The sequence below is a fragment of the Dasypus novemcinctus genome, chromosome 28 (assembly GCF_030445035.2).
Source record: "Dasypus novemcinctus isolate mDasNov1 chromosome 28, mDasNov1.1.hap2, whole genome shotgun sequence".
NCBI lineage: Eukaryota > Metazoa > Chordata > Mammalia > Cingulata > Dasypodidae > Dasypus > Dasypus novemcinctus.
In genome coordinates this window covers 36,829,837-36,857,304 of record NC_080700.1, presented here as the reverse complement: position 1 = coordinate 36,857,304, position 27,468 = coordinate 36,829,837, and the positions used below count along the sequence as shown (strand labels likewise).

Below are 27,468 nucleotides of genomic sequence, written 5' to 3'. Positions count from 1 at the left end.
AAAGAAGCCGTCACTGTGTTTCACGAATGGTTTGTGAAAGGAGTATTGAGTCAGTCAGCCGTGAATATGTCCTTTCACCCCTTTCTGACTCCTTTCGTGCATGAAATATTGAGAATGTGGAAAGAAAGCAAATACATGGTAGACTTGCCTGCTATGAGGAATAATTGTGGAAGGTTTGCGTAACGGTTTGCCATGTTTAAATATTTAGGACCATTTTAGGAATAATTCCCACTATTCCTAATACTATGAAGAACAAATCCTGCCTGTCACTGTATGCCAATTCAGGCACATTAATTCATGAGAACCAATTATGGTTCTCGTGTTATTAATTTAAATATTCCTTAATACAGAGATGAATTGTGGCAACAACCACGTGTGATAGAAAATCAGCTCTTTTTCTTTTTCTTTGTGCTCTTGTAATTCTCGGTCATGAGCCTATATGATGTCTGCACTGCCTTTCCTATCATGGGGTTAGACTGGAGGCACCTTTGCAGTGTCCCTCTTACAGTGCCAGGTCCTCGCACCTTCTCTGGCACAGAGCAGGTTCTTAATACATTTTATTATAATAGGATGATTAGATGTAGTTCTATACAAAGCACAGATGAACTTCTAGAGTCTTTTTTTAAAATTTGACACTACATCACAACATTTCCTGTGCTGCTGCATAGTCCTCGTGAATATTTTAATGACTGGGTAATATTTCACTTCGCTGCGTATCCTGCCACAAGTCAGTTAGCCCTGTTGCTTTATGGTTGGGAGCGTCAGTGCGTCCTAGTTTTACCTACGATAGGATTAGCATGAGCCACAGCTGTGTCGTGGTGGCAGTAGAATCTCGATGGCTTTTCGGGAGGGAACTTGTGTGATGTTATTCTTCCTTTCATTAGGAGAAGCTGAACGAGCAGCTGGAGGAGCAGAGGCAGGAGCAGGCGCTGCAGAGGTACCGCTGCGAAGCTGACGAGCTGGGCCACTGGCTTCTGAGCACCAAGGCCACGCTAGACAGTGCGCTGGCTACTGCCACGGAGCCCATGGGCATGGAAGCCCAGCTGGTGGACTGCCAGGTACAGTTAGTCTCAGGGAAACAGTCCAGCCTCACGAAGCATGGGGTTATATATACATATAGTGGTAGTATACATAATTTCCCATTTTAACCACTTTGAATTGTCAACTTCAGTGGCATTGATCCCATGAGCAGTGTCGTGCTTCCATCACCACCATTCCTTCCAAAACTTTCCCATCACCCAAACACGTGCTCTGAACTCGTGAAGCAATACCTCCCCATTTCCCCACCCCACCGCCCAGATCGGGGCGACCTTTAATCTACACTCTGTCTTTGAATTTGCTTACTCTAGTTACTTCATAAAAGTGGAATCACACGATATCTGTCCTTTTTTGTCTGGCTTTATTTCACTCGACATGATATCCCCCAGGGTCATCCATGTAGCGTGGAGCTGCATTCCTTTTTAGAACTGACTAATGTTCCATTGTGTGTGTATACCACTTTTTATTTATCCATTCAGTGTTAAGGTGTACTTGTGTTGCTTCCACTTTCAGCTATCATGAATAATGCCTTTATGAACATCAGTGTACATGTATCTGTTTGTGTCCCTGTTTTAATTCTTTAGGGTGTATACCTAGAAGTGTAATTACCAGGTAATTACAATTGTTGGCAAGGATGTAAAGAAATGGGAATTGTCTTACATTGCGGGTGGGAATGTAAAATGGTACAGTCGTTTTGGGAAACAGTTGTGCGCTTCCTCAATAATGTAAATATAGAACTACCAGATAAGATATTTCAGCATTTTATTAGGTAAAATGGTGTTTGGGCCATAGTTTAAGAAACTAGATGTATATTAGATTACGTAAATGAACACTAGCTCTTCTTTCAATTAATACCTGGTAGTTGAGCCAATTGCAGACAATTACATTATGTTTTATATGATTATAATTGTGGCTGTTACATAAAATCAGGACCACAGCATGACTTTTGGGGACCTGGGCAGTTTGCCTTTGGGGATCCCTTCCTCCTCCATGAAAATTATTAAAAAATATATTTTACAACTGCACTGGTATAAAGACAATTATAATCCAAGGTAGATTCATTGCTATATAATCATTTGTCTTTATATCCATTTTTTCTTTGATTTTGAAAGAAACTGAAATTAAAGCATAGTCATGGGCCTCCAGAAGTACCATGGGCTGTGAGTATTGCACCTGCTGTGCCAAAGGGGAGTCAGCCCTAGGCAGAATCCTGTTAATTTCATTAGGCTAATCCTCAGGAAAGCATCTGTTAAGGCTCATCTTGTTAAAAGAATAGAACTTCTATTTAGTTCTTGTTTTTTTTTTTTTTTTTGGTTTAAAGCTATATTCTTAAAGGTTGATGACAGTAATTCTGATTTTGTATAGGAGAATAAAATATTTGTCATACATAAATTAGTGATTAAATATAAATTAGTATATTTCAGAGAGTTCAGAGTCAAGGACTATAAAATTGGAATGATAGGTTTATGTAGAAAATGTTACAGTTTTTGTTTATTTTGTTTGACTGGTTTTGTTTTACCTTTTAATCTTAGCTTGCAGACAAGAAAACAGGAAAACCCTGTAGCACTCAGTTGTCACAGAAAGTGAAAGTAAACTTTTAAGGAAACTTTCAGAGATGAAAAGTGAAAAATATACCATATTAAGAAAAAATCAGAAATAAGAGCAGCTAACTGAAACAAAACATCAACACAAAGTTATCAGTTTTTGAAAGTGAGGTTCTTCTTTGAATTGACCAGAAAAGACTAGCTGCTGTGTGATCTCATTATTGTTGTTAGCCATCAGTGCCGTCATATGACTCTCAAATAATGGAATAATGCTAAGCCAATGGTCTTTTCCCCTGATGTTGTCAATATAAAATGTTTTCCATAACTACTTGCCCTCCTAAAAGAAGAAAATGTTTCATTGGGTAGTATCTCATTTTAAAAGAGAGAGAGGAAAAAATCATCAAGAAGGTTCAGGAATTAAAAAGAAATCTGTATCCTATTCTTTAAGGCTGTAGAACAACTAGGAACAGAAATAAGGAAACTTGTCCATTTGGTGGAGGACCGAGGGAGGGCTGTGTCTCGGTGTGGGACACTCTTCCCACCGAGGCGGGTGGGATTGGTGGACTTCGTCCTTATTTTTGTTGCTCCAGTACATGCTGGTGGAAATCGAGCAGAAGGTGATGGCCTTGTCAGAGCTCTCGGTCCATAACGAAAGCCTGCTGTTGGAGGGCAAGACTCACACCAAGGACGAGGCCGAGCAGCTTGCGGGAAAGCTGAGGACGCTCAAGGGAAGTCTCCTGGAGTTGCAGAGAGCCCTGCACGACAAGCAGCTCACCATTCAGGTGAGGGCGGCGCCCTGTGCCTCTTGGAAGAGGCTGGGGAATGGGCTGGACTGATGGATGAACCCAGTACACTAAAGCAGGGGCTCTTAGCAAGGGCTTGGTGAGCTAGAACTGAAATTCAAGAAAACGTTATTCTTGTGGGGCCCTGGTGGCGCGGGTGTGATAGATCTATTAAATAATACACAGTGTAGTGTGGACTTAGTTAGAGGTCTGTGGTTTTCACCTCATTGGCATAGGGGTCCAAGGAACCAAAAAGGTTAAGAAACACTGCCCTAAAGGGTTAGCGTGCTGTTTTAATTTACACTCTGACTTTGGCAAAGATTTTCTAATAGGACTTGTGAGCACTGTTTGATTCCATAGACCCAAAGACTGCAGTGTGGGAAAGGGAAAGAAAATGAAAATCATTACCAAAATCTAGCAAACACACCATTCTTAAAAATTTTAAACATAGAAATGTGGATTGAAGGAAATAGCCTATGGCACTTTTTCATCTATTTCTCTTACATTCTACTTTTGAGATATATTCAGATGATTTTATTGAGTGCTCACAATTTAAGCATCATTATATATTCAGATGAATTGTGTTTTATTTTTAGCATGTGTTTCCTAATAATGATTTTTGTCTCCTGGTGCTAAAGCTTTTCATTTTTTCTTTGATTTCAATCTTTCTGTGTCTTTAGGTTTTAGGTTTGTTTCTGTTTTTTTTAAGTAATTTTCTTTTTTTAAAATTTCTCTCCCCTCCCCACCCCGTCCATTGTCTGCTATCTGTGTCCGTTCACTATATGTTCTTCTGTGTCTGCTTGCATTCTTGGCAGTGGCATGGGGAATCTGTGTCTCTTTTTTTGTTGTTGTGTCATCTTGCTGTGTCAGCTTTCCATGTGTACAGTGCAACCCCTGGGCAGGCTGCCTTTTTTTTTTTTTTTTTGCACAGGGTGCCTCTTCTTGAGGGACGCACTCCTTGTGTGGGGGGCTCCCCCATGCGGGGAAACGCCCCTGCATGGCACAGTACTCCTTGCACACATCAGCACTGCACGTAGCCCAGCTCACCACATGGGTCAGGAGGCCCTGGGTTTGAACCCTGGGCCTCCCATGTGGTAGGCAGACGCTCTGTCAGTTGAGCCAAATCTGCTTCCCTAGGTTTGTTTCTTATAAAACATTTATCTAATTAGAAAATCTCTGGCTTTTAAATGACAAGTTAAGTTCATGTAAATTTATTGTATTTATTGACATATTTGGGCTCCTCTATCTTAGTTTTGTTTTCTATTTCTTTCCTCCTCTTTCTATTCTCCTTTTTCCTTTTTCAATCTTTGGTTTAAGTGAGTGCTTTTTTTTGGTTTCTTATTTGGGTCTTCCCTCTAGTTTTATCCTATATACCTAATTTAAGAACCTTAGAACATTTTGACTTAGGTTTCTCATCATACAGCTTATAACCTATAATTGTCCAGGATGGCAATTCTGTCTTTGTTTAAAAGCCACAAATTAGATACTATTATTACTTTTAGACAACACAGAAAATTATGCAAATATTTACTGAGACACTACTATGTGCCAGCTACTATTCTATGTGATAGAGTAAAGGAGTATGCATGACAATAACAAAATATATATATATAATATATATACACACACACACAGTAATAATAATAACACATTTACATAAAGATTGAAGAGACTAAGTAGGTGAAAAGTTAATGGGAAGGGAAGGAGATTGCAAGAGTAATTTTCTTATGGAGGAAAAAGAACACAGCACTCAAAGTATAAAGTTTAATAATAGGAAGAGAAACAGTATTTGAATACAGGCACTGGCAGGGCATAAATATTTGGGTGTAAACTCAATGGGAATTCACTAAGATTGCCTCTGTTTACTCAGTGTAATGATGAGTATTTGGGCTAACCTACATTTTATCAGTTCTTTGTTCTTCTCATGACTGTAGAAATCTAGAAAACCAAACCTCAGCAACTGAAAACTAATAGAGGAAATGGAAGACTTTAGTAAGATGATTGGCTTATTAAAAAATAAAATAAAGTAGAGAAGTGATTACTTTCCCATATAAGCCAAAAATAATGTAAAATAATATTCTTTCTATAATATCCACAAAAGCTGAAATATTTGGAATCCCAATGAATAATACTTTAGTTTACATGAATAATATAAAAGAGCACTTAAAAAATGGAGAGATATGCCTTATTCTGGGATAGAAATATAGTATTTCACAATGTCAATTCTTAATACATAAATTTAAGATATTCTGAACTAAAATCCTAACTGCTTAGGTTTGAAATGTGGTAAAATAATACTGAAATTTACCTGAAAAATAAACGTATAAAATAACTATAAAATGTAGAGTTATGAGGAGTTATTCATCTTACCATATATTAAAATACCATACTATAATAATTAAAATTGACACTGGCACAATAAATAGATGAACAAAAACAAAAATAAACAGAATTAATAAGTCCAGAAAGAAACCCCAGTATATAAGAGAGTTTGATGTGTTTATGGTTACATTTCAAATCTGTGGGTAAAATATTACTTGCTTTGTAAATAATAATAAAGCAATAAGCTAATCACTTGAATATGATACAATAAATTAAATGTGAAAATTAAACCTGAAGAGTACTAGATGTATGTTTTGTTTTGCGTTTTAATCCCGAGGTTGGGGAGAATCTTAGCTTGTCGACCCCAGACTCAGAATTTTATACTTTCTTAAAGTGAAAAGTTACGTATGACCAAAAGAAAAAAAGAAAAAAGAAAAAAAATCTCAGGGTTTAAAGACATAGACAAACAGAGAAGAAATTATATCATTCACACGACAAGGAATTGATTCCCTTAATTTCCACAAATCTTTTATAAATCAGTAGGTAAAAGATCACCTCTTAAAAATATGGACAAAAGATATGAAGAGACAGTTTAAAGGAAAAAGACATACAGATGGCCAACACTCAAGAAAAAAAATGTTTACACTGCGTGTTGGATAAATAAATGCAAATAAAACCCAGATACAACTTTTCACTTTAAATGTATAAACTTTAAAATGCACATGCAATCTGGCATTATGAATCAAAGCAGACAGAAACATGTTAAAAATACTAAACATTGGATTGTGGTGATGTAGCACAACACAGTGAATGCAATTAACAGCACTGAGATATATATCTGCATATGATTAAAAGGGGAAACGTTTGATTGTATATCTGTAACAATAAAAATTTTTAAAAACATTCACGAAATTACACTACGTAAACAGTGAATCCTAAATTAAACCATGGACTTTATTTGATAGAAGTAGTATAAAAATGTGCTGTCATCACTTGAAAAAAATAATTAGCATTGAACTAAAGTAGAATGATTTTCTAACTATAAAAGTATGCAGCAAACTTCCATACTTGCCATAAAGTTAGTTTCATAAAAAGGTACCATCAGTCTAAAGATGAAGCTTTTTTGTTTCTTTTTTAGTGGTGGTGCAGGGATTAATTTAATTTCTAAAGGAGCCAAAACGAAGAGAAAGCTTTCCCACAAATCCCAAGACTTGAGGGGCAGGGGCTATGAGTGAAGGAAGCAGCCCTTGTCAGGACTTTGGCCACTGGTCTCATGTCAAAGCAGTAGCTGCTAGCTCCTGTCGCTATGACCCAAGACTTCACAGGTGGCCTTGCTAGATCTTCCAGTTTTTCACAAAAAAGGGGAATTTTAGATTTTTATCTGAAGTCTCCCAGTTTTTAAATGCTGGTATTCAATTCTAAAATTTTAAAATTGTGTGCCAAACCAAACATGGCCACAAACCACATAGCCTTGGTCACCTCTTTGTACCTGCCATTGGCATGTCTTCCATCTTGGTTCTACCAACTGTTCACCAGGGGACCTGGGGCAGGATCCTTGACCCACCCTCAACATTTCTTACAGATGCGTGACCTTGGCTGTGAAAAAGGGATACTAATAATATGGAATGTAAAAAAAAAAAAAAAAAAAAAAATTGCCCTGAGAATTTTCATGCAAATAATGCTGGACACAGCAAATGTTCAAATAGCAGTGATTATTGTAATGAATAAGACCAGCTCACTGTTTCCAGACCTCATTCTTCTGGAGGAAGGGAAACCCTGATCTGTGCCAAGGCTGGACAGGGCAGAGTAGGCTCACGCCCCACAGGTCGTGCCAGTGGCCACGGGAATTCTTTAACCTGAGTGGTCTCGAGTCTGCTCAGAAGTGTAAGCTTTCCTCAGGATACTGTGGAAAGATTGTAAATATGGTAGCGTTTTGCTGAGCTGAAATTGATTGTTGTTTATTTTTAAACTGTCTACCAATCGCATCATCTTAAATCCAGGGAAGTTTCCAGGATACGAGATGTATTCATGGAGTTGTTGTATAATTAGATGTTGCTGAGGAGATTATTTTCCCACCCCTAGGAATAAAAGGAGCCCATTTATATGTTATTGCCCTGTTAAAAATCATTGCCCTTCACATAGAAAATTTAAAATAATTTGGAGTTGAAATTAAGTAAAGTTAATCAGGAGAAAAGTCTTCGATTGAATGCAGGTGCCCTTTAATTGGGATTTTCATGGCTCGGAAATCTTACATGCCCCAAATTTCTCATAGCTGTGGGATCTGTAAGATGGTGACATCTATCACTCCATTCTTTTTAACTAATTGGACTTGCATGTGTATCAACCATCCCTTTAGTTTCCCCCGAGACTACTACTTTTATATATGAATCGACATAGACTCTCTGCAATCGCATGCTATCTTTCTTCTCCAGAAGCTTAAGCTGTTTTCGCACATTTCCATCCATCAAGGGAATGTGGGGTTTGTCCTAAATAAACAAAGTGCTTTTTAAAGAAACGTTTGGTTTCATATTTAGCATTTCCCAGTCCTCACGGATCTTCCGAGGAATGTTCCTGAAGACAGTGGCTACTGTTCTAATCTTTCCAAAATAAACTGTTTATGTGTAGCCCCACCCAGTGGAGACTGTGGTGACAGTAGACTTTCTTTTCTATTCCCTGAATATAAAACCTCAAAGGAAGTAATTACCATTATTTTATGCCTTCTCACCCCTGGGGAAAAAGGAATGGCATTTGAACTGGATTCTGAATGATTATTATTTTTGTTGTTGTTTTGCTTTCTGTGGTCCAAATCTTAAATGTTTCATCAACCAGAGAAAAATTCCCTTAATGGAAAAACCAAGCCTAACTACATGGGAAATATGGACACAGGGTGTCTGCTTTCCGTGATGCTTGATTGTGTTTCTCTAAAGCTGGGGATTCAATTAGTCAGCTAGATCTCCCCTTATTAGACTTTATGTCTTCGAACCTGAATATTTGTTTGTACCTGTAAAAATAGCCAAGCTGTTCTTACAACCTAAGACTTCAGTGGTCATTTTTCTAAGCATACCCTTTGCAACGGAGGATTTGAAAGAAGGGCTCTTAGAGAGTAGTCACCCAAGGAGAGGCAAGGTTTGGGGTAGTGCTTTCAGGGACCCTGCAGGCTGGGCTCTGCAAAGAAACCATTGATGAAGAGTGACACAGAGAGGAAGAGGCCCCAAAAGGGGGTGTCGGCAGGCCACTGGGGTGGGGTGGGGGAGAGGGGTGGTGGTGAGGGGTGAGCCGGGCCAGGGCCAGTACTTGGCCAGCTGGAGCAGTTCTGATGGGAACAACTTTCAGCATCATCCCTTGACCTCTCTAGGGTCATTCCATGCTGGTGCTTGCTGATTTCTGGAAGAGCCAGGATCTTCCAGAACCTGCTCTTTAGGTAGGAGAGGGGGGAAATCTATTACATACAGAAATTTGTGGGCTTCCATCTGTGACGATTTCCCAGGCCCCTTCAGGGAGAGCTCAGGAGGCCTCAGAATCTGCAGCCTATAGATTTCACTGTTTCCTTCAGTTCATTGAGCTTCAAGCACTGAGCCCAACATTGCAAAGTCCATTATCTCATACATTTTACAGTTGTGAGATTCTCCCGAGAAATACAGAAGGCTAAACAGACCCATCCATTTCCTTGTATTGGTTTGTGTAAAATTCTGTGAATAAGTGGGGTTGGCGGTGGTGGTATTTGTGTGAAATTAGGCCAGTTGAGCTGGAGCGGCTGGATCCCACTTTTGGTGGTCAGATTTGGCGAGGAGGAACCAAAGGGCAAGGGAGTGGCAGCTACACAACTAGAGCATAGGATGACCCTTCTCCAGAAGCAGCCTCTAAATGCCAGACCACTCTGCCACCTGGCCTCCTTACAGCCATTGCTCTCTTTAAAATGCCAAGGGCCCTTCACCCTGGGATCTGCACCAGCTGCTTCCTGGGCTTGGAATACCCTTCCCCTGGAATGTGCCCTGCTGATGGTTTCTCCTTATTTAGAGCTCAGTGCAATCGTCTTCTCCTCTGGAGATGCCACCTCTGACCTTTCTTAGCCCATGACGTAGCTTCCTTATCTTTGTGGCCCCTATTGCCGTCTCCACGTACCTCATTTATGGGCTTGTTGTCTTTCTTCCCACCAGGAGAAGACCCCGGTTCTTAGAACAGGGTCTGGCACATAGTGGGTGTTTAATAAATATTTAGGGCATGAGCTATATTAAAATTATGTGATTTGTCATTACTGCAGTATGGTCCCGTTGAGATGTGCAGCATTTTAGGGCCTTCATCCCACTGAGAGTCATCAGTCAGGAAAGAAACTTCTCAAGCTTAGGTAGGTGATAGGTAATTCTGTCTTTCTCCTTTAGTCAAATTTTATCAAACCAGCAGTGACAGCGGCAAAGGGGTAGTGATGGGTCATGGCAGTGGGTTAATGCAGTGGGTCATGGCAATGAGTTGATGGCAGAGGTTTGTGGCTCTAGGTTGTGGCAGTGGATTGACTGAGTGGGTCGTGGCAGTGGTTTGATGCAGTGGTTCATCGCAATAGTTCATGGAAGTGGGTCAATAGCAGTGGATTGAGTGGGTCATGGCAGTGGTTTTGTGACATGGCAGTGGAGGGTATGGTGGTAGAAATAATAGCAGATTACTTTTGAACACCTTTTCAGAGATCTCTCACCCTTATTTATCACACCAGTTAACTTTAGAGGCTCAATTTGCTTTTTATGTGTAAGCAGTTTTATTGAGATATATTCACATACCAAAGCAATCCATCCAAAGTGTATTAGGGGATTTTAGTAGAATCACAGAGTTGTGCGTTCATCACCACAGTCAGTTTCAGAAAATTTTCATTACTCCAAAAAGAAAAACCCATACTCCTTAGCAGTCACTTCTCAATCATGCTTTCCTTCCCCGGCCCTGTATAACTACTAATCTACTTCTGTCTGTATAGATTTACTTATATTTACATTTTATATAAATGGAATCATACAATATGTGGTATTATACTTCGTGTCTTGTGAGTTTCACTGAGCATCCTGTTTTTAAAAAATTATTATTGTAGTTTTTTAATTAGAGAAGTTGTAGGTTTACAGAAGTCATGTAAAAAATACAGTATTCCCATATACCCCCCCAATGTTGACACTGTGCATTACTCCGGTTCCTTTGTTCAACCAATGAAAGAATGTTGAAAATATAGTCTGTAGTTTACACTAGGTGTAGTTTTCCCCATATACCACCCTATTATAAATACCTTGCCTTAGTGTGATACATTTATTAAAATTCAAGAAGGAACATTTTTATTCTTGTACTACTAACTATAGTCATTCTTTGTAATAGGATCCACTAAATTCTTATAATTTTTATTCTAGTAACATATACAACCTAAACTTTCCCCTTTTAACCACATACACATATGTAATTCAGGGCTGTTAAGTACACTCAAAATATTGAGCTACCATCACCACCATCCGTTTCCAAACTTTACTCTCAACCTGCATAGAATACCTGTACTAATTACACATTAACTCCCCAATCTCTACCCCAATCCAGCCCCTGGTGACCTGTATTCTAGATTCTAACTCTGTGAGTTTGCGTATTCTAATTATTTCATATCTGTGAGCTCATATGATATGTACACAGTGGGCATCTGCTTGTCCTTTTTTTTTTTTTTTAAAAGATATATTTATTTATTTATTTCTCTCCACCCACCCCCAACCCTGGTTGTCTGTTCTCTGTGTCTATTTGCTGCGTCATCTTTGTCGGCTTCTGTTGCTGTCAGCAGCACGGGAATCTGTTTCTTTTTGTTGCGTCATCTTGTGTCAGCTCTCTGTGTGTGCAGCGCCATTCCTGGGCAGGCTGCACTTGCTTTCACGCTGGGTGGCTCTCCTTAGGGAGTGCACTCCTTGCGCGTGGGGCTCCCCTATGCGGGGGACACCCCTGCGTGGCAGGGCACTCCTGGTGCGCATCAGCACTGCGCATGGGCCAGCTCCACATGGGTCAGGGAGGCCTGGTGTTTGAACTGTGGACCTCCCTTGTGGTAGGCGGATGCCCTAACCACTGGGCCAAGTCCACCTCCTGCTTGTCCTTTTGTATCTGGCTTATTTCATCAGCACAATGTCCTCAAGGTTCATCCATGCTGTCGCATGCATCAGGACATCATTCCCTTTATATCAGAATAATACTCTGATGTAATATATTATATGGATCTGTCACATTTTGTTTATCCAGTCATCAATTGATGTGCACTTGTGTTGCTTCCATCTGGCAATTGTGAATAACGCCGCTATGCATACTGGTGGAAAATTATCTGTTCGAGACCTCGCTTTCAATTTTTCTGGGTATATACCTAGTAGCAGGACTGCAGGGACATATGATCATTCTCTAGTTTGCTTTCTGAGGAGCTGCAAAACTGTCTTCCACAGGGGGTGCATCATTTTATGATCCCACCAGCAAAGACTGGTTCCTATTTTTCCACATCCTCTCCAACATTTGTAAATATTTGTTTCTCTAATTGTAGCCATTCTAGTGGGTGTGAAGTGATATCTGGTGGTTTTAATTTGCATTTCCCTAATAGCTAGTGATGTTGAATGTCTTTTCATGTGCTTTGTAGCCATTTGTATATCCTCTCTGGAGAAATGTCTATTCAAGTCTTCTGCTGATTTTTAAACAGGGTTGTTTGTGTTTTAATTACTGAGTTGTAGGATTTCTTCATGTATTTTGGATATTCAACTCTTATCAGATATGAAGTTTCCAAATATTTTTCTCCCATTGACTGGGTTGTCTCTGCTTTTGTGAAAAAGTCCTTGGATACCCAGAAGTTTAAAACTTAAAGGTCCCATTTATCTAGTTTTTCTTTCATTGCCTCTGTTTTGGGTGTGAATTCTAAGAAACTATTGCTTAATACAAGATCCTGAAGATGCTTCCCTACATTGTCTTACAGGAATTTTATAGCCCTGGCTCTTACATTAAGGTCTTTGATCCATTTTTAGTTAATTTGTGTATATGGTGTGAGACAGAGGTCCTCTTTCATTTTTTAAATATGGATTTCTAGTTCTCCCAGGATCATTTGTTGAAGAGGGTATTCTTTCCCAATTGTGTGCACTTGGCAGCCTTGTCAAAAATCATTTGGTCATAGGTGTGAGGGTCTATTTCTGAACTCTCAATTTAATTCCATTAATCAGTGTATCTATCCTTGTGTCAATACCCATGCTGTTTTAATCACTGTAGCTTTGTAATATGTTTAAAGTCAGGAAGAGTGAGTACTCCAACTTCTTTTCAAGATGTTGTTGGCTATTCAGGGCCCCTTACCCTTCCAAATAAATTTGATAATTGGTGTTTCTATTTCTGCAAAGTTGGCTGTTGGAATTTTGATTGGGATTGCATTGAATCAGTAAATCATCTTGGGTAGAATTAACATCTTAATGATACTTAATCTTCCAGTCCATGCACACAGAATGTACTTCTGTTTATTTAGGTTGTCTTTGATATCCTTTAGGAATGTTTTGTAGTTTTCTGTGTACAAGTCCTTTACATCCTTGGTTAAATTTATTCTTAGATATTTGATTCTTTTAGTTGCTATCATAAATGTAATTTTTTTCTTGATTTCCTCCTCAGCTTGCTCATTACTAGTATATAATAGCACTACTAATTTTTGCTTGTTGATCTTCTACTTTGCTACTTTGTAGAACTTGTTTATTAACTCTAGTAGCTTTGTTATCAATTTTTTGGGGGACTTTTTATATATAAGATCATGTCATCTGAAAAGAGTGAGATTTTTCTTCTTCCCTTTCAATTCGGATGCCTTTTATTTCTCTTTCTTGCCTGTTTTCTCTTGCCAGAACTTCCAGTACTGCGTTGAATAGCAGTGGTGACAGTGAACATCCTTGTTTTGTTCTAGATCTTAGAGAGAAAATTTTCAGTCTTTCTCCATTGAGTAAGATGTTAGCCATGGGTTTTGTTTTTTGTTTGTTTTGGAGGTACCAGGGATTGAACCTAGGGCCTCCTACATGGGAAGTAGGTGCTCAACCACTTGAGCTACATCCGCTCCTCCATGGGTTTTTCATAAATGCCCTTTATCACATTGAGGAAGTTTCCTTCTATTCCTATGTTTCTGTGATTTTTATCAAGTAAGGATGCTGAATTTTATCCAGTGCCTTTTCTGGGTTAGCTCTCCCTAATTTTTGAAGGGCAGTTTTGCTGGATAAAGAATTTTGGGCTGGCAGTTTTTCTTTTAGTACCTTAAATATATCATACCACTGCCTTCTTGCCTCCATGCTTCTGATTAGAAACCAGCATATACTTATTTATTTTTAAGAAGGTACTGGGGATTGAACCTGGGACCTCGTCTATGGGAAGCAGGTGCTCAACCACTGAGCTGCACCCACTCCCCCACATAATTTTCTTGAGGAACACTTTTATGTGATGAACTGCTTTTCTCCTGCTGCTGTCAGAGTCTCTTTTTTCTTTTAGCATTTGACCTTCTGATTAGTAGGTCTGTTAGGAGTTACTCTGTTTGAGTCCCATTCCCCTACTTTATCTTCTCTGTGAGACTTTCTTGCCTCAGGTTCTTTCCCTGAGGGTATCCCGCCCTGGGGAGCCAGGTAGGATCAATCCAGAAAGGTGGGTCACTTCAGAAGTCTGTTTTGTCTTCAGGTGATCCAGCTGACTGAAGCAGGATTGGCCACAACCGTTCTTACCAGCCTTCCGAGGGCATTACCTCTCTTTTTCTTAACCCTCTGAGGGTCCTTTTCTGTGCAGCACCTCTCAGCAGCCCGCAGACCCCCTGGGCCTTGGCTGACTTAGGTCCCTGAGGCTGCATATACGTGGACTCAAGCCACTGCCGTGATGCCCTCTGCAGTCTCGTGGTGAGAGGGGCCTCAGCTCGCTGCCCCTTTGTGGCTCTCTAGCCGGGCCAGACCCAGGGGGGAGAGGGCATATGGCAACTGACCAGTGGTCTGGGATTGGACTTCAACCTAAGATTTCTCTGTTTCTTCGATTCAGCATTTGTGGAGTCTTCCTCCGTCCCTACTGCGCTCCAGAGTTCAAAGCAGGTGGAATTTGCCCTTTTATTTGCTGAACCTCTGGGGAGGCTTTTTCAAGGGCTGTTTAAGTCGCCATGTTGATGACATCACTGTCTCAATTAACTTGAGGCGTTTGTGAAATGGTCATCAAATGGGTTTGCAATTAAATTATTTTCTTTCCAGAATGCGCTGTATTACGTGACTTTGAAAGGCAAAGATTTTTCTTACATGAGCAGAGCCTATTAATGCTGTAGAGTGATCTATAATTTTACCTATAAGAACGACAGATTCACACAAAATCGGAAAAATTCAAATTGAGGGCCCCAGTAGGGTACACATTGAAGGATTTTTTTATGAAGAGCACTTTCTGGGAGGAGGCCATCTGCCCATTTACGTGCCTTGGGGGTTGAGTTAGCTGTAGTTGGTCAAGTCCTGCAGCCCAAGATGCAGTTCTAGAACTCCGACTGCGGGAGAGGGACAGAAGGCACGTGGGGTCCCTGGGAAGCGTCTATGCTGCAGCTGAATTTTCTTCCCTATGAACGTCACATAGAATTTCAGCTCTGACTGGATTCTAGAACGTACAATGCATTATGGAGTTGGGGACTTACTGCTACTCAAAGAAATCCCCCAAATTCTCTTTGGTCAGTAGCTTTTTAGAAAAATCTTTAGAAATAAGTACTTGCCATATGCCTTCATCGTATGGAGGTGGAGAGATATATGTGTCCAAGAGATGCTTTCCCAGGAGACCACGGGGAATTGGTCATGATCATTGGAGTCAAAGGCTACCTTCACGTCGCTTAGCAAATACTCATAAAAGGACTTAGAGTTGTATTCTTGCGAAAGAAATTCTGGAATAATGTTTGGTGGCCCCATCGGGCAGCCCAAAGGCCAGCATCTAAATAGGTTCCCCCCTCCAGCGGTTCTGGGGATCATCGCCCGTTTCTTGTGTCCAGGTGTCATCGATCAGGTGTGCTTTGTGCTCTTGGTCTATGATGTGGTTTCATGATGGCCATTCGCCCCGGGGTCGGGTGTCTCCGGGCGTGCCGTGGGCCTTGACTTCTGCCTTATTCAAAGCAGGGGGTGGCCCCCGAGAAGGAGGAGAGCAGCGCCGACCCGATGACCTCCCAGGTCCCCGACGTCCAGGAGTGGCTGGCCCAAGCTCGCAGTTCGCGCACCCACCGCCGGCAGAGCAGTCTCCAGCAGCAAAAGGTAAAGTCTCTCCTCCCTCTCTCTAGCCTGCAGGTTTTCCAAGGGAAGGACCCGAGGGCACTGTTCTAGAAGGACAGAACACAGTGCCTTCTGCTTTCCAACTCTTTGGGATGGAAGCTAAGCCTGGCTCGGTGACCATTGGAATGGCTGGTCGGTTAAAGCACTTTTCAGCCCCTTCCTCTCCACCTGGGACCCCTGCTCTGTTATTTCTCCCATTTCTTGTCCCTCCTACCTGAATAAATTACTAGACCAACGCAAATGAAAAAAAAAAAAGGCAGTCTTTAGGAAAACCTTGTGCATAGGTTCACAAACACAAACTCAGTTATAATCTGTCTTATCGTGGATACCCTTTTTCAGAAATGCTCCCATGAATCTATTTTATTAGCATAAAACCTCTCTGATGAGACAAATTGAGAAGAAAGACCTTTGCCATTTAGCAAAAATTGGAATTACATGTTTTTTAAAGAAGAAATGCCAATTTGTGTTTCACGTTCAAGTACATGCCCTCACAGCATAGGATTGCAGCTCGTCACTCAGTGAAACAGATGAGCTTTGCCGAATCAACGCCTTCTCATTGATTCCTTGACTTTGTGCAGAAGGCACATTAAAAGATTTTATTCTCGCAAGGAATAAACACGTTTGTTATAAATCACTTTTAAAAGTAAAATCTTGTTCATGGGAAGCCCAATTTATCAAGAAGTAGTGGATTAAAAAGAGGGGACAGCTCTCAAAATCTATCCCTGCTTAGAAATAGCCAATCCTGATTTAGAAAAATACATTTTGTACCACTTGAGGGCACCATTGCTTGGTCAAAGTTTCTTTTCCGTTTGACCAACAGATTTATTCATAGATCTCCTTTATCAAGGCTAAGAACGCTGCTATAAAGTTCTTTGGAGACACGTTTGAATATTTACCTAAACACATTTGAGTATTTATATAAAAGGCATATACCTTTAAGGCAATGTGCAAGCTTAAAAATATACTGTAGGGAGCAGATGTAGCTCAAATTGTTGAGCGCTGGCTTCCCACATATGAGGTCCCGGGTTCAATCCTGGGACCCCAGTACCTCAAAAAAAAAAATAAATAAATAAATAAATATATATATATATATATATATATATATATATGTATATATATGTATATATACTGTCAGATTCTCAATATCCTAGGTATAGAATCCTGGTTGTAGACAGTAATCTTAAAGTTACAAAGGTGTTTGTGCCTTTTCTCTTGAGCAGGAGTTAGAGCAGGAATTGGCAGAACAGAAGAGCCTCCTCCGATCGGTAGCCAGCCGTGGAGAGGAAATTCTAACCCAGCACTCTGCCGCAGAAACCTCTAGTGTCGGGTACGTTTTGAAATTTTTGTCCCTTTTCTTCTCTTCATTGTGTTTTCCTGACGTTTGGAGACATTTAAACATCTCAATTTTATTTTACACATCTTGTGCAAACTTGAGTCATTTTGTTTTCATTTTGGGATAGTCAATTTGCTTGCATTTTGAACATTTTGTGGCATAGCATGAGCCTAAGTAGTCACTTTAATAGCAAACTTGTTTGCTTTCCTTCTGGTATGCTCAGCATATCTGTCCAGACAAGGTAGTCATGAGTTCAAATTTTTAATCAAAAAAACAAAATGCATTATAAAATTAGAACCATGATGATGCAGGCTGAGTGATAGCATTTAGTACAAACTATTTTCCCTTTAAGACGCTATCCTTCCCAAAGATCAGACCAAAAAAAAATGTGTTTCCAGCAAATAATCTGATTGAATTCTCTTAATGATCTAGTTTTATAATTTCTACCTGTAAAGTCATTGAGCTTTGAGTCCTGGTTGGAGTGAAAAATGTGATAGCGTTCTACAGAGAAAATTAGAATGTTAGAAGAGAAGTGAGTGTTGTATGAAACAAGAGACAGTTGGCATCCTCATTTTTTTTGGAGGTGTCGGGGATTGAACCCAGGCCCTCATGCATGTGAAACACGCTCACCCTCTGAGCTACTGAGCTCCACTGCTCCACCTGCTCCCCTGGCACTCGTCTTGACAAGAGTGGAAGAGGCTCTTGGGTGTGCTAAGGCACTGCCACCTACTTCATGGCATCTATCCACCGTTTTTGTAATGATCAACACTGAATTATGTATCTGAATATGGGTGAAAGGGGAAGTTTTAGGTTATGTATATGAGACTAACATAAATAAGACAGGACTGTATGACACAGTGAATCCTACTGCAAATGATGGCTATGGTTAATAAAATGTTCTTTCATGAGCTGTAACAAATATGCCACACTAATGCAAGTTGTCAATAATAGGGTGGCGTATGGGAAATCTATTTGTGATTGTTCTGTAAACCTACAACTTTCCTAATGAGAAGGGATTAAATAAAAAAGAAATAAAGGAAGTCAGGAGAATTTTCAAGTTTAGGGTTCCGAATCAATAGGTAGGAAGGTCAAGAGTCAGAGGAGAAGTATCCTCAAATTTTGAGTCTGAGTTTCCAGTTCTAAGGCTGTGACCTTGGAAAGGTCACCTCTGAGCCTCATTTTGCTCATCTGTACAATAGGAATAATAACTGAATTACTTTTGTCACTGAATGGTTCGGAAAACTGTACAAGCCAACCAAATGAATAGAGAGGAAAACTTCCTTTAAAATCTAAAACATTAAAAAAAAACTTTCAGTGAAACTGCGTGCCATAATTTGGTAGCCTTGGCAAACACAATATGGCAGATATCATTGACTCCATTTCCCATTTCTGAACATTTTTCAGAGGAAATAATCTAAAGCAGTAAATCAATATTATGAAGATATTTCTTGAAATATTATTTATAATACCAAATGATTGAAAAAGCAGAAATGTCCCCTGGTGTGAAACAGCCTAAGAAAAATGGTATGCATATATACTCTTAACTATAAAATTCACAGAGCCATTTCAGAAACCATATATATATGATAGTTATATGATACTAAGTAAAGATGTGATATACAATTGAAAGTATACTATGTTTAGGATTAAATATATTATTTTGAGTGTGTGGATGAGAAGAAGTATGTAGCTAAATCTCAGCTAGCTTTTGTAAAGGCCAGACTTGGGGATGATTTTTTAAAAAATTTTCTTTACAGTTTAATCAATGCTGATAGAATGTTGGTATAATTAAAATGTGTGTGTGTGTGTATATCCATATATAAAGAATTTCAAGGTTAAAATTATGGGGGAAACAAACGTCTTGGGCATATTATAAGTTCTGGGAAGGCATTCAAGAAAGGAAAGGAGCAACAAAACAGTGAAATATTGTCACAAAAAAAGACAGTTTTAAAATAAGGGTGGATATTATGACATTTATAGTAAGGGATTGCATTAAAATAACTGTAAAACTGTAAAAATTGTGTAAAAAATAACGAGGGCTTTGAAAAGATCTCTGTTGTCCATCTTGCTGACAAGTTGGTAAGGCTTGAAGGCTGTATGTTTATGTAAACCCAAAATGAGGCCAGTTATTTTTTGCATGCTGATTTAAGTTGAGACTTTCCTTCACTTTATATTTTCTGTTTCCAATTTCTCATTCATCCTTTATAGTTTTCTGAAGATTTTTGTCAAAAGCTCTGTTTTTACACAGAACCCATCCACACATTGCCACCTTACCATATATAGAATCCCAAAAAGTAGCAGTAGGACCCTTCTGCAAATTTGTTCCCAGGATTTTTTTTTTTTTTCTTTTCATTGGCCTTTAGCTTTGGGAGGGACCCAGAAGAAAATCAAACACATATAAATTGGTTTCTCAAATATAGAAATATTTTTAAAAGACATTCGTGGTGAGGTATTGGCTTGCCACATAAGATTCACTTTAAAAACTGGTTATAAATTCTTTACTCTCAATAAAAATTCTTTAGAGAAAAATCATCTTTATGTTTAGTTGGTTGCCATGAATTTAACGATACCGGAAACCAAAGGGAAATATATATATATAAATATATACACACACACACAAACACACACACATAAATATGAATGCAATAACATTGCTAGGGAAGGAAAAAAAAAAACAGTATTCAGCCTTTAACTTGTTAGTTGATTTTCTAAACTGACAAATGTGAATTGGTTTATGTAAGAAAAGTCCTGTGGGAAATGCATGACCTGGTACAAATTTACGATAACAGAATAAGTGCTTCTATGATGTATAGGAAGGTGGCTGGAGGTCTCCTTCCGAGATTACTAAGGAAAGGCAACTGGAAATACATTGATATAAACATCAAAGGAATGGAGAATATTTTCCATGGAAAATGAAGGCTCCCTTCTAATTTTAGGCTGCTTTGCTGGCTTATGTTTTACATGTGTCAATGCCTAAAAATTAAAATACAGATGCTAATTAGAATATAGATATCTGATTAGAATATAGGTAGAATATAGATAGGCTCTGATTTTGTACTCGATTGTTATACAAACATGAATGAATTGTAAGTGATGCACTACAATTAACAACCACCACAAACGAAAGCACAATAAAGAAATTTGGTTTAGAGGCACTTTAAAACACTTCTTTATTTAAAGTGGTTAGAAAAAAACACATGTAAAAGCTCCAAGACTAATATAACAAACACCCAGCTATAGCTCTCGATTTTGTTTTGTTTGCACTCAACATTATTTTTCAGACCAATCCATGTTGTTCTATATAGATACAGTTATTTCATTTTAACTTCTTAACATTTTATCTTGTTAGGATAATTTATTCACCCACTTTCTGATTGGTGACATTTAGATTGTTGACTGTTTTTTGCTATTAATAGCATTGTTGAAATTAAACTTTTTACAGGGCTCTGAGAGCACAGATGGGAGTTTTCCTGAGATGTACCTGGAAATATAATTCTTGCATCTTAGCCTTAAAAAGAATTTTCTTTCAGACTTACCTCAAGAGCCTTCCCTCAAGAAACTATTTTATTTAATACTTATTCACGAAAAGTTGGCTTTGGAGTTGCATAAAGTATTATCTTGTGAATGAACTTGTTTTTTTTTTTTTCCCCATTTGAGCAAAAGGCTCTGTCAGCATATTAATTAAACCTAATAGGCCTCTCAGATGAGATCATTCTAGTTTGACATCAGGATCTCATTACTCCTTACTGACAAATTGGGATCTCTTGGAACTTGGGTCCCCAAGATTATTATTGTTACTTTTTTCTTTCTTATTATCTCCTGTTTTTGAGTGGCTGCTATTTGCCAGAAAGGGTTGTAGCCATTATGTGTGTGTTCTGTTACTTTAATTCTCATAATAATGCAAGGTAGATACCACTAGCCCTTTTTAAAAAAAAAAAATTTACTGTATATTTAAAGTATTTTATTCTAACATAACTAAATATGTGTGAACAAAAGCTTGGATTAAAACTCCTTTTATATGGAGGTCTTTTACATGGTGAAACTAAAATAATTAACCAATTAAATAAAGATAAAACTATAACTCCTATGAAATTAAAAGTAAGAACATACATTTAATATGTTAGGTAGCATTTTATTATATTTTTATTGTTGAGTTTAATGATAGAAAGACAGTTTTGTTTTTTTAGGCTCCATTTTTCATTGAGGTCTATGATTTTGATCATGTCGACCTTATTCTTTTCTTTTTTCAGTCAATGAACACCTGTTAATTATTAAACCATTGTTTTGATGGTCCTCTTAACTTATTAGAACACCCCTAAATAGAATCTAATTTTTTTTCCTTCTTCTTTTTGGGGTACTGGGGATTGAACCTAAGACCTTTCTTTTACATGGGATTCAGGCACTCAACCAGCGAGCTGCATCTGCTCCCCAATGACTGTTGGGTTTTTTTCATTGGTTTTTTGTTTTTAGGACATACTGGGGATGAACCTGGGACCTCATGTGTGGGAGGCAGGCACTCAACCACAGAGCTACATCTGTTCCCCCTGGTTTTTTTTAAGCTAAGGCTAAGAATAATGGTGGCTCATGACTTATCTCCATATCGTCTCCTCCCCATTTCTTTCTTTCCTAGGGAGGGATCTACACTGAGCAATACTCTCAGCTTTTCTCTGTCCTCACATGCATTCTTCCCCAGGGAAAAGGAGGGATTTAATTTGATAGAAAGTTTGGAATGAGAAACTGGGCACGTGTGGCCCAACCCCCTCCACCACCCCTTTTCTTGCTCAAAGAAGCCTGCTGCTTCATGCCTGCCTGCCACAAACAGCAGGTGCATCGGGGTACAGGAAGGCTGTGATGATCCAGAGCTGCCTCTGTCTGAGGAGCAGTTTGTCCTTGGGGTATCAGGAAGCCCATTTGTCCACAGCCACATGCCACCGTCCCTAAGATTTCCTTTAAAAAAGTAATAAAGATGATTTTTTATTTCTAGCTTTGGACTCCTCTGTCTACCTCTTAATTGTCAAGAGGATTATAATGGTTAACCTTCAAATGCTAACAATTTAAGCAACTGCCACAGAAGTGCTGCTTTGACTTTTGACCTCACAAAATTGTGTCAAGTTGATAAGCATGCATTGGGACCTGTTTGATGCATCGAATTTCAACATAACGTAATACTGCCTCCTACAGCATTTAACGTGAACGTAAACTCTTGTTCTTTGTGCTGAATCCATTCTCCTGTCACTTTGCTCTCTTAGGCACTTGAAAAGCCTTACTTTCTATAGTTCATCCAGATGACAAATGACCTGATTTAGTGCATATGGGTTATATATATATTTAACAACCTTATTTCAAATCACAAAAATGAAATATTAAAAATGAGAAAACTGAGGCACAGAGAATGAAGTGAGTTGCCCAAGGTCATAAGTCTAAAGTGTCAGAGCAGAAATTCAAATCCAGATATCCCTCTTCCTCAGAGCCATCCTCTCTCAGAGCCATATCACTGCCTCTTCTCACCAAGGTCCTCAAACCCCATCCATGCACGGAAACTGGTCTCTTGTATTCTCTTTGGGCGCTGGTTAAACCTGTCAATAGACCACTAGTGTTTTTGGGGTTTTGAACTAATTTATATGCTCTTTGTCGAAGCCTAGTAGTTTTATTTTCTGATTCTAAAAATTACAAATAGTTTTTATTTTATTCGATACTGAGCTATAGTCAATGTATTTTCGAATTATCATTATGCTCATGGTTCAATTGTAATGTAAAAAATAATATACTTATTTTATGGTGACTCAAAATTTCGGTTTTATGTTTTAAGGTGCAAGCAAATGAATAAATGGTCTTGTTCCCAATTCCAGAGGCCAGGTCTAGCACACACAAGTTACCTGTCTCATTGCCTTTTTGCACACATTGTAAACTTAGATTATTTATTCTTCTAATAGCGAAAAACCTGATGTGTTATCCCAGGAGTTGGGGATGGAGGGGGAGAAAGCATCCGCTGAAGACCAGATGAGAATGAAATGGGAAAGCCTACACCAAGAATTTAGTACCAAGCAGAAACTACTACAGAATGTTCTGGAACAGGAGCAAGAACAAGTGGTATCATACCTTTTGCTTTTATACATTGCTTAATATAAAAGGTGCACATTATATGCTAAGGGAATCTAATTGTCTAATAATCTGTATTTTTATTATCAATTCCAAAATAAGAAACACAAATTATTCAGTCTGCATTTTTTTAACAACCTGTTTCAAGTATCTCTAAGAATTGTATATGTGAGAATTTGTCTTCTAGATACTATGTTTTCCCCACGATGAGTGAGATCTGATTCCTCATTAGCATAAACCATTAAATTGTGATGCATCCTTGAAAATTATGGATGCAAATCCAGGGTGGACATATTGAGGACAAAAGGAATCCCACAGATTGTTAGTCATCTTATTTTCCACAGCTGTTTCCAGTATTTTATAATTTCAGGAGCTCTTAATAGGAAACACATGGGGAAAGATGGGGTACATCTAAGGGGATGGAGAAGCTGCTGGCCAGTTAGAGCAGTTACTAAGCCTCAGGGGAGCTGGTTCCCAAGACAAATACTGTGTGATTCTGGGCTCATTCCAGCAAGCCCAGCAGGTCCAGTGGAACTGAACATAGTGGCAGAAGGTTCCAGGTAGAAAAGAGTTATTAGCTCATTCTAAGAAGAAGTCAGGGAGCAGGGAGCAGAGAGCTGGTCTAGACCTGGTATCCAGGATGGGTTAGTTTACCATAGAAAGTGCTGAAACCAAGAGGTCAAGTTGGGAGACTTTTGTTTTCATCCATCCATTGATTTCCCATTGCTAAATCAAGTCAGCCCATTAGTGAGCACTGGGTGATGTGAAAGTCGTTATTTTCTAAAAGACGTTCTCATAAGGACAGTTTTTCAGCCGCTACAACAATGTGCCCTTCCAAACCAGAAAACCCGGTGCATATCTCTTCAACAAGCTGTCCCCATTTGCCTCCAGCTTTACAGCAGGTCCCCCCGACTCCTGCCTGGCGTGCCTCTGTACAAAGGGGATGTGCAGCGCCAAGACAAGGCCGCGGTTACGTCTCTGCTGGATGGGTTGAACCAGGCCTTCGAGGAAGCTTCATCCCAGGTAGGGCTGTGCTGAGCCTTTGCTTTTGCCTCTGGGTCTCCGTGAACTTGTGCCCAACGCTGTTGATTAGCCCCCAAAGCCCCTGGGCCTTGAGGCTCATCCTTCTCTTCTTTGATTCCTCAGACTCTAACTGACTGTATGGCCCTTTGTTTCTGTTTTGAGGGTGGAGGGACAAAGAAGCAGAACATTCATTTGGAACAGAAGTTGTACGATGGGGTCTCTGCCACCTCTACGTGGTTGGATGATGTCGAGGAACGTTTGTTTGTGGCCACAGCCCTTTTACCAGAAGAGACAGAAACTTGCATCTTCCACCAAGAGGTAAGTTGGGCAAGTTGTGTCCGTGAGTGTATGCCATTACGAACACTTGCAGCCTTGGTATTGATTAATTAATGTTAGGTCTAAAGAAGATCAAGCATAAAAAATTATAATAAAGCCCATATTAGGTATATCTTCATGCAACCTAGAATAGAATTGAATTGTCTAATGATAGAATAGAATAGAAAAACATGAGAAAGCTCTCAAAGATGTTATGTCTTGCATTTTTATTCTTTATCTTATTTATATAGATAAATATCTGACTTATGTAGAAAAAACTAGAGTACTCTTTGTAGAAACACTGTTATATATCACAAACCCTCCATATATGAAGCATGGCCTGAGAAATTAATGTACTGAATTCCAAAATTGCACTGTATAAAGGTCATTTTTTACAAATGGATATTATTGATAGCTAATGATACAAAGTTCCTGAGGGACATCTCTTCTTAAATGTATGAAAGTATATAAAAGTTTCAATTTGACTTAGATATAATTGTTACTGAGAAGCAAGAGTAGGATAGTAGACTCTTTTTTTTAGAGAGGGAATGATTAGATTTGCATTTAGATTCAGGAATTTAAACATTGAAATGGGTCTTCCTTTTTACCAATCCTAGACACTTGCCAAAGATATTAAGGAAATGTCGGAAGAAATGGATAAGAACAAGAATTTGTTTTCCCAAGCATTTCCTGAGAATGGTGAGAACCGCGATGTGATTGAGGACACTTTGGGCTGCCTTTTGGGCAGGTTGTCATTGCTAGACTCAGTGGTGAATCAACGATGTCATCAGATGAAGGAAAGACTTCAGGAAATCCTAACTTTCCAGGTAGGTAGAACATTATCCAGGATTTTTGACCATTCTCCAGGTAGATTATATAATAATCATCAGGATGTCTTATTGAGGTATGCTTTTTTTTTCAAATGTACAAAGAAGAACAATTAAAGAAAATCCAGGAATTAAACCAAAGAGTTCATCATCTAGGTCTTTAAATTCAACCAATTCAAGTCATATTTATGGCACATTATATTTATAATTTCCAGTTGTTAGTAGTGGAGTTTAAAACATGTTACCAAAGACATAAGCTCAAAATACTGCAATACAGAAAGATCTTAGACCTTAGTACCCAAAAGCCTTTGAAAGTAGCTGTGCAATTCCTTCTTCCTGTTTTAAAAATGTTTTATTTTTCTTCCCAATCATAACTCCTCAGCCTTTGTGCCTTTAAGCTCCAGATTAAAGTTCTGTTGCCAACTAAATAATTGCATACTTATGAAACTTTTCCTATGACTGTAAACTGAAGGAAACACAAAAGCCACTGGTAAAAGTTTAGTGTTGATTTGCATTCCTAATAAAAAACACCCTTGAAAATGCCTGTTTTAATGGAACACATTTTTTTAGCAAACATATGATTTATAAAGTAGGTACATGTAATTATTAGGGCCAAGAGTTTGATATAAAAGTTTTGATTTGTAAAAAATATATACATAGAAATATCTCAAATAAATGTAGCATTAATCAAGAAGGATGCGGTTTTCTAGATACTCAGCTAGAGGGACAAAATATCACTACTTTCCAGTAGCTTACATTCTTAAAACTATGAGAAAAATTATGACTAACATCTATGTATCATTTTTGTTTTATTTTTTAAAGATTTATTTATTTCTCTCTCCGTCCTCCCCCACCAGCTGTCTGCTCTCTGTGTCCATTTGCTGTATGTTCTTCTGTGACCGCTTCTATCCTTATCAGCAGCACCGGGAATCTGCGTTTCTTTTTGTGGCATCATCTTGCTGTGTCAGCTCTCTGTGTGTGCGGTGCCACTCCTGGGCGGGCTGCACCTTGGCTCTGGGCGGCTCTCCTTATGGGCACACTCCTTGCGCGTGGGGCTCCCCTACGCAGGGGATACCCCTGCATGGCAGGGCACTCCTTGTGCTCATCAGTACCTTGCATGGGCCAGCTCCACATGGGTCAAGGAGGCCTGGGGTTTGAACTGCAGACCTCCCATGTTGTGGGCGGATGTCCTGTCCATTGGGCCAAGTCTGCTTCCCTCATTCTTTTTTTAAGAGTTTTTTTTCACCCCCTGAGATGGCTCCCTCCTCTGTTTGCTTGTTGTCTGCTCATTGTTTGTTTTTAAAGATTTATTTATTTCTCTCCCCTTTCCCCTCTCCCCCCACCCCAGTTGTCTGCCAGTTGTCTGTTCTCTGTGTCCATTTGCTGCATGTTCTTTTTGTCTGCTTCTGTTGTTGTCAGCGGCACGGGAATCTGTGTTTCTTTTTCTGCGTCATCTTGTTGTGTCAGCTCTCTGTGTGTATGGCACCATTCCTGGGCAGGCTGCACTTTCTTTCCCGCTGGGTGGCTCTCCTTATGGGGTGCACTCCTTGCATGTGGGGCTCCCCTACACGGGGGACACCCCTGCATGGCAGGGCACTCCTTGTGCGCATCAGCACTGCGCATGGGCAAGCTCCACACGGGTCAAGGAGGCCCGGGGTTTGAACCATGGACCTCCCATGTGGTAGACAGATGCCGTATCCACTGGGCCAAGTCCGCTTCCCTGCTCATTGTTTTTTGTTCATTGTATGTCCATTGTCTGTTTTCTTTTCTCTTTAGGAGGCACGGGTACCAAACCTGGGACTTCCCATGTGGGAGGCGGATGCTCAATGGCTTGAGCCACATCCACTCCCTTCTCTTTTGTTTTTGTTTTTTGTCTGTTCATTCCTTTGCTTATAGTCTTTTTTATTTGTGTTTGATGTCCTCTCATTG

At 39.3% G+C, this 27,468-nt stretch overlaps 1 protein-coding gene across 1 annotated transcript in view; it reads left to right on the top strand.

The window, feature by feature from the left end:
• SYNE1 (spectrin repeat containing nuclear envelope protein 1) overlaps positions 1–27,468 on the top strand; it is a 497,459-nt gene that overhangs the window by 339,452 nt on the left and 130,539 nt on the right. The window contains exons 97-104 of the mRNA XM_058289685.2: positions 885–1,058; positions 3,173–3,364; positions 15,793–15,924; positions 17,163–17,269; positions 23,209–23,365; positions 24,266–24,397; positions 24,560–24,715; positions 25,330–25,539. Of these exons, the coding sequence (XP_058145668.1) occupies positions 885–1,058; positions 3,173–3,364; positions 15,793–15,924; positions 17,163–17,269; positions 23,209–23,365; positions 24,266–24,397; positions 24,560–24,715; positions 25,330–25,539 (1,260 nt within the window). The remainder of the gene's footprint in view (positions 1–884; positions 1,059–3,172; positions 3,365–15,792; positions 15,925–17,162; positions 17,270–23,208; positions 23,366–24,265; positions 24,398–24,559; positions 24,716–25,329; positions 25,540–27,468) is intronic.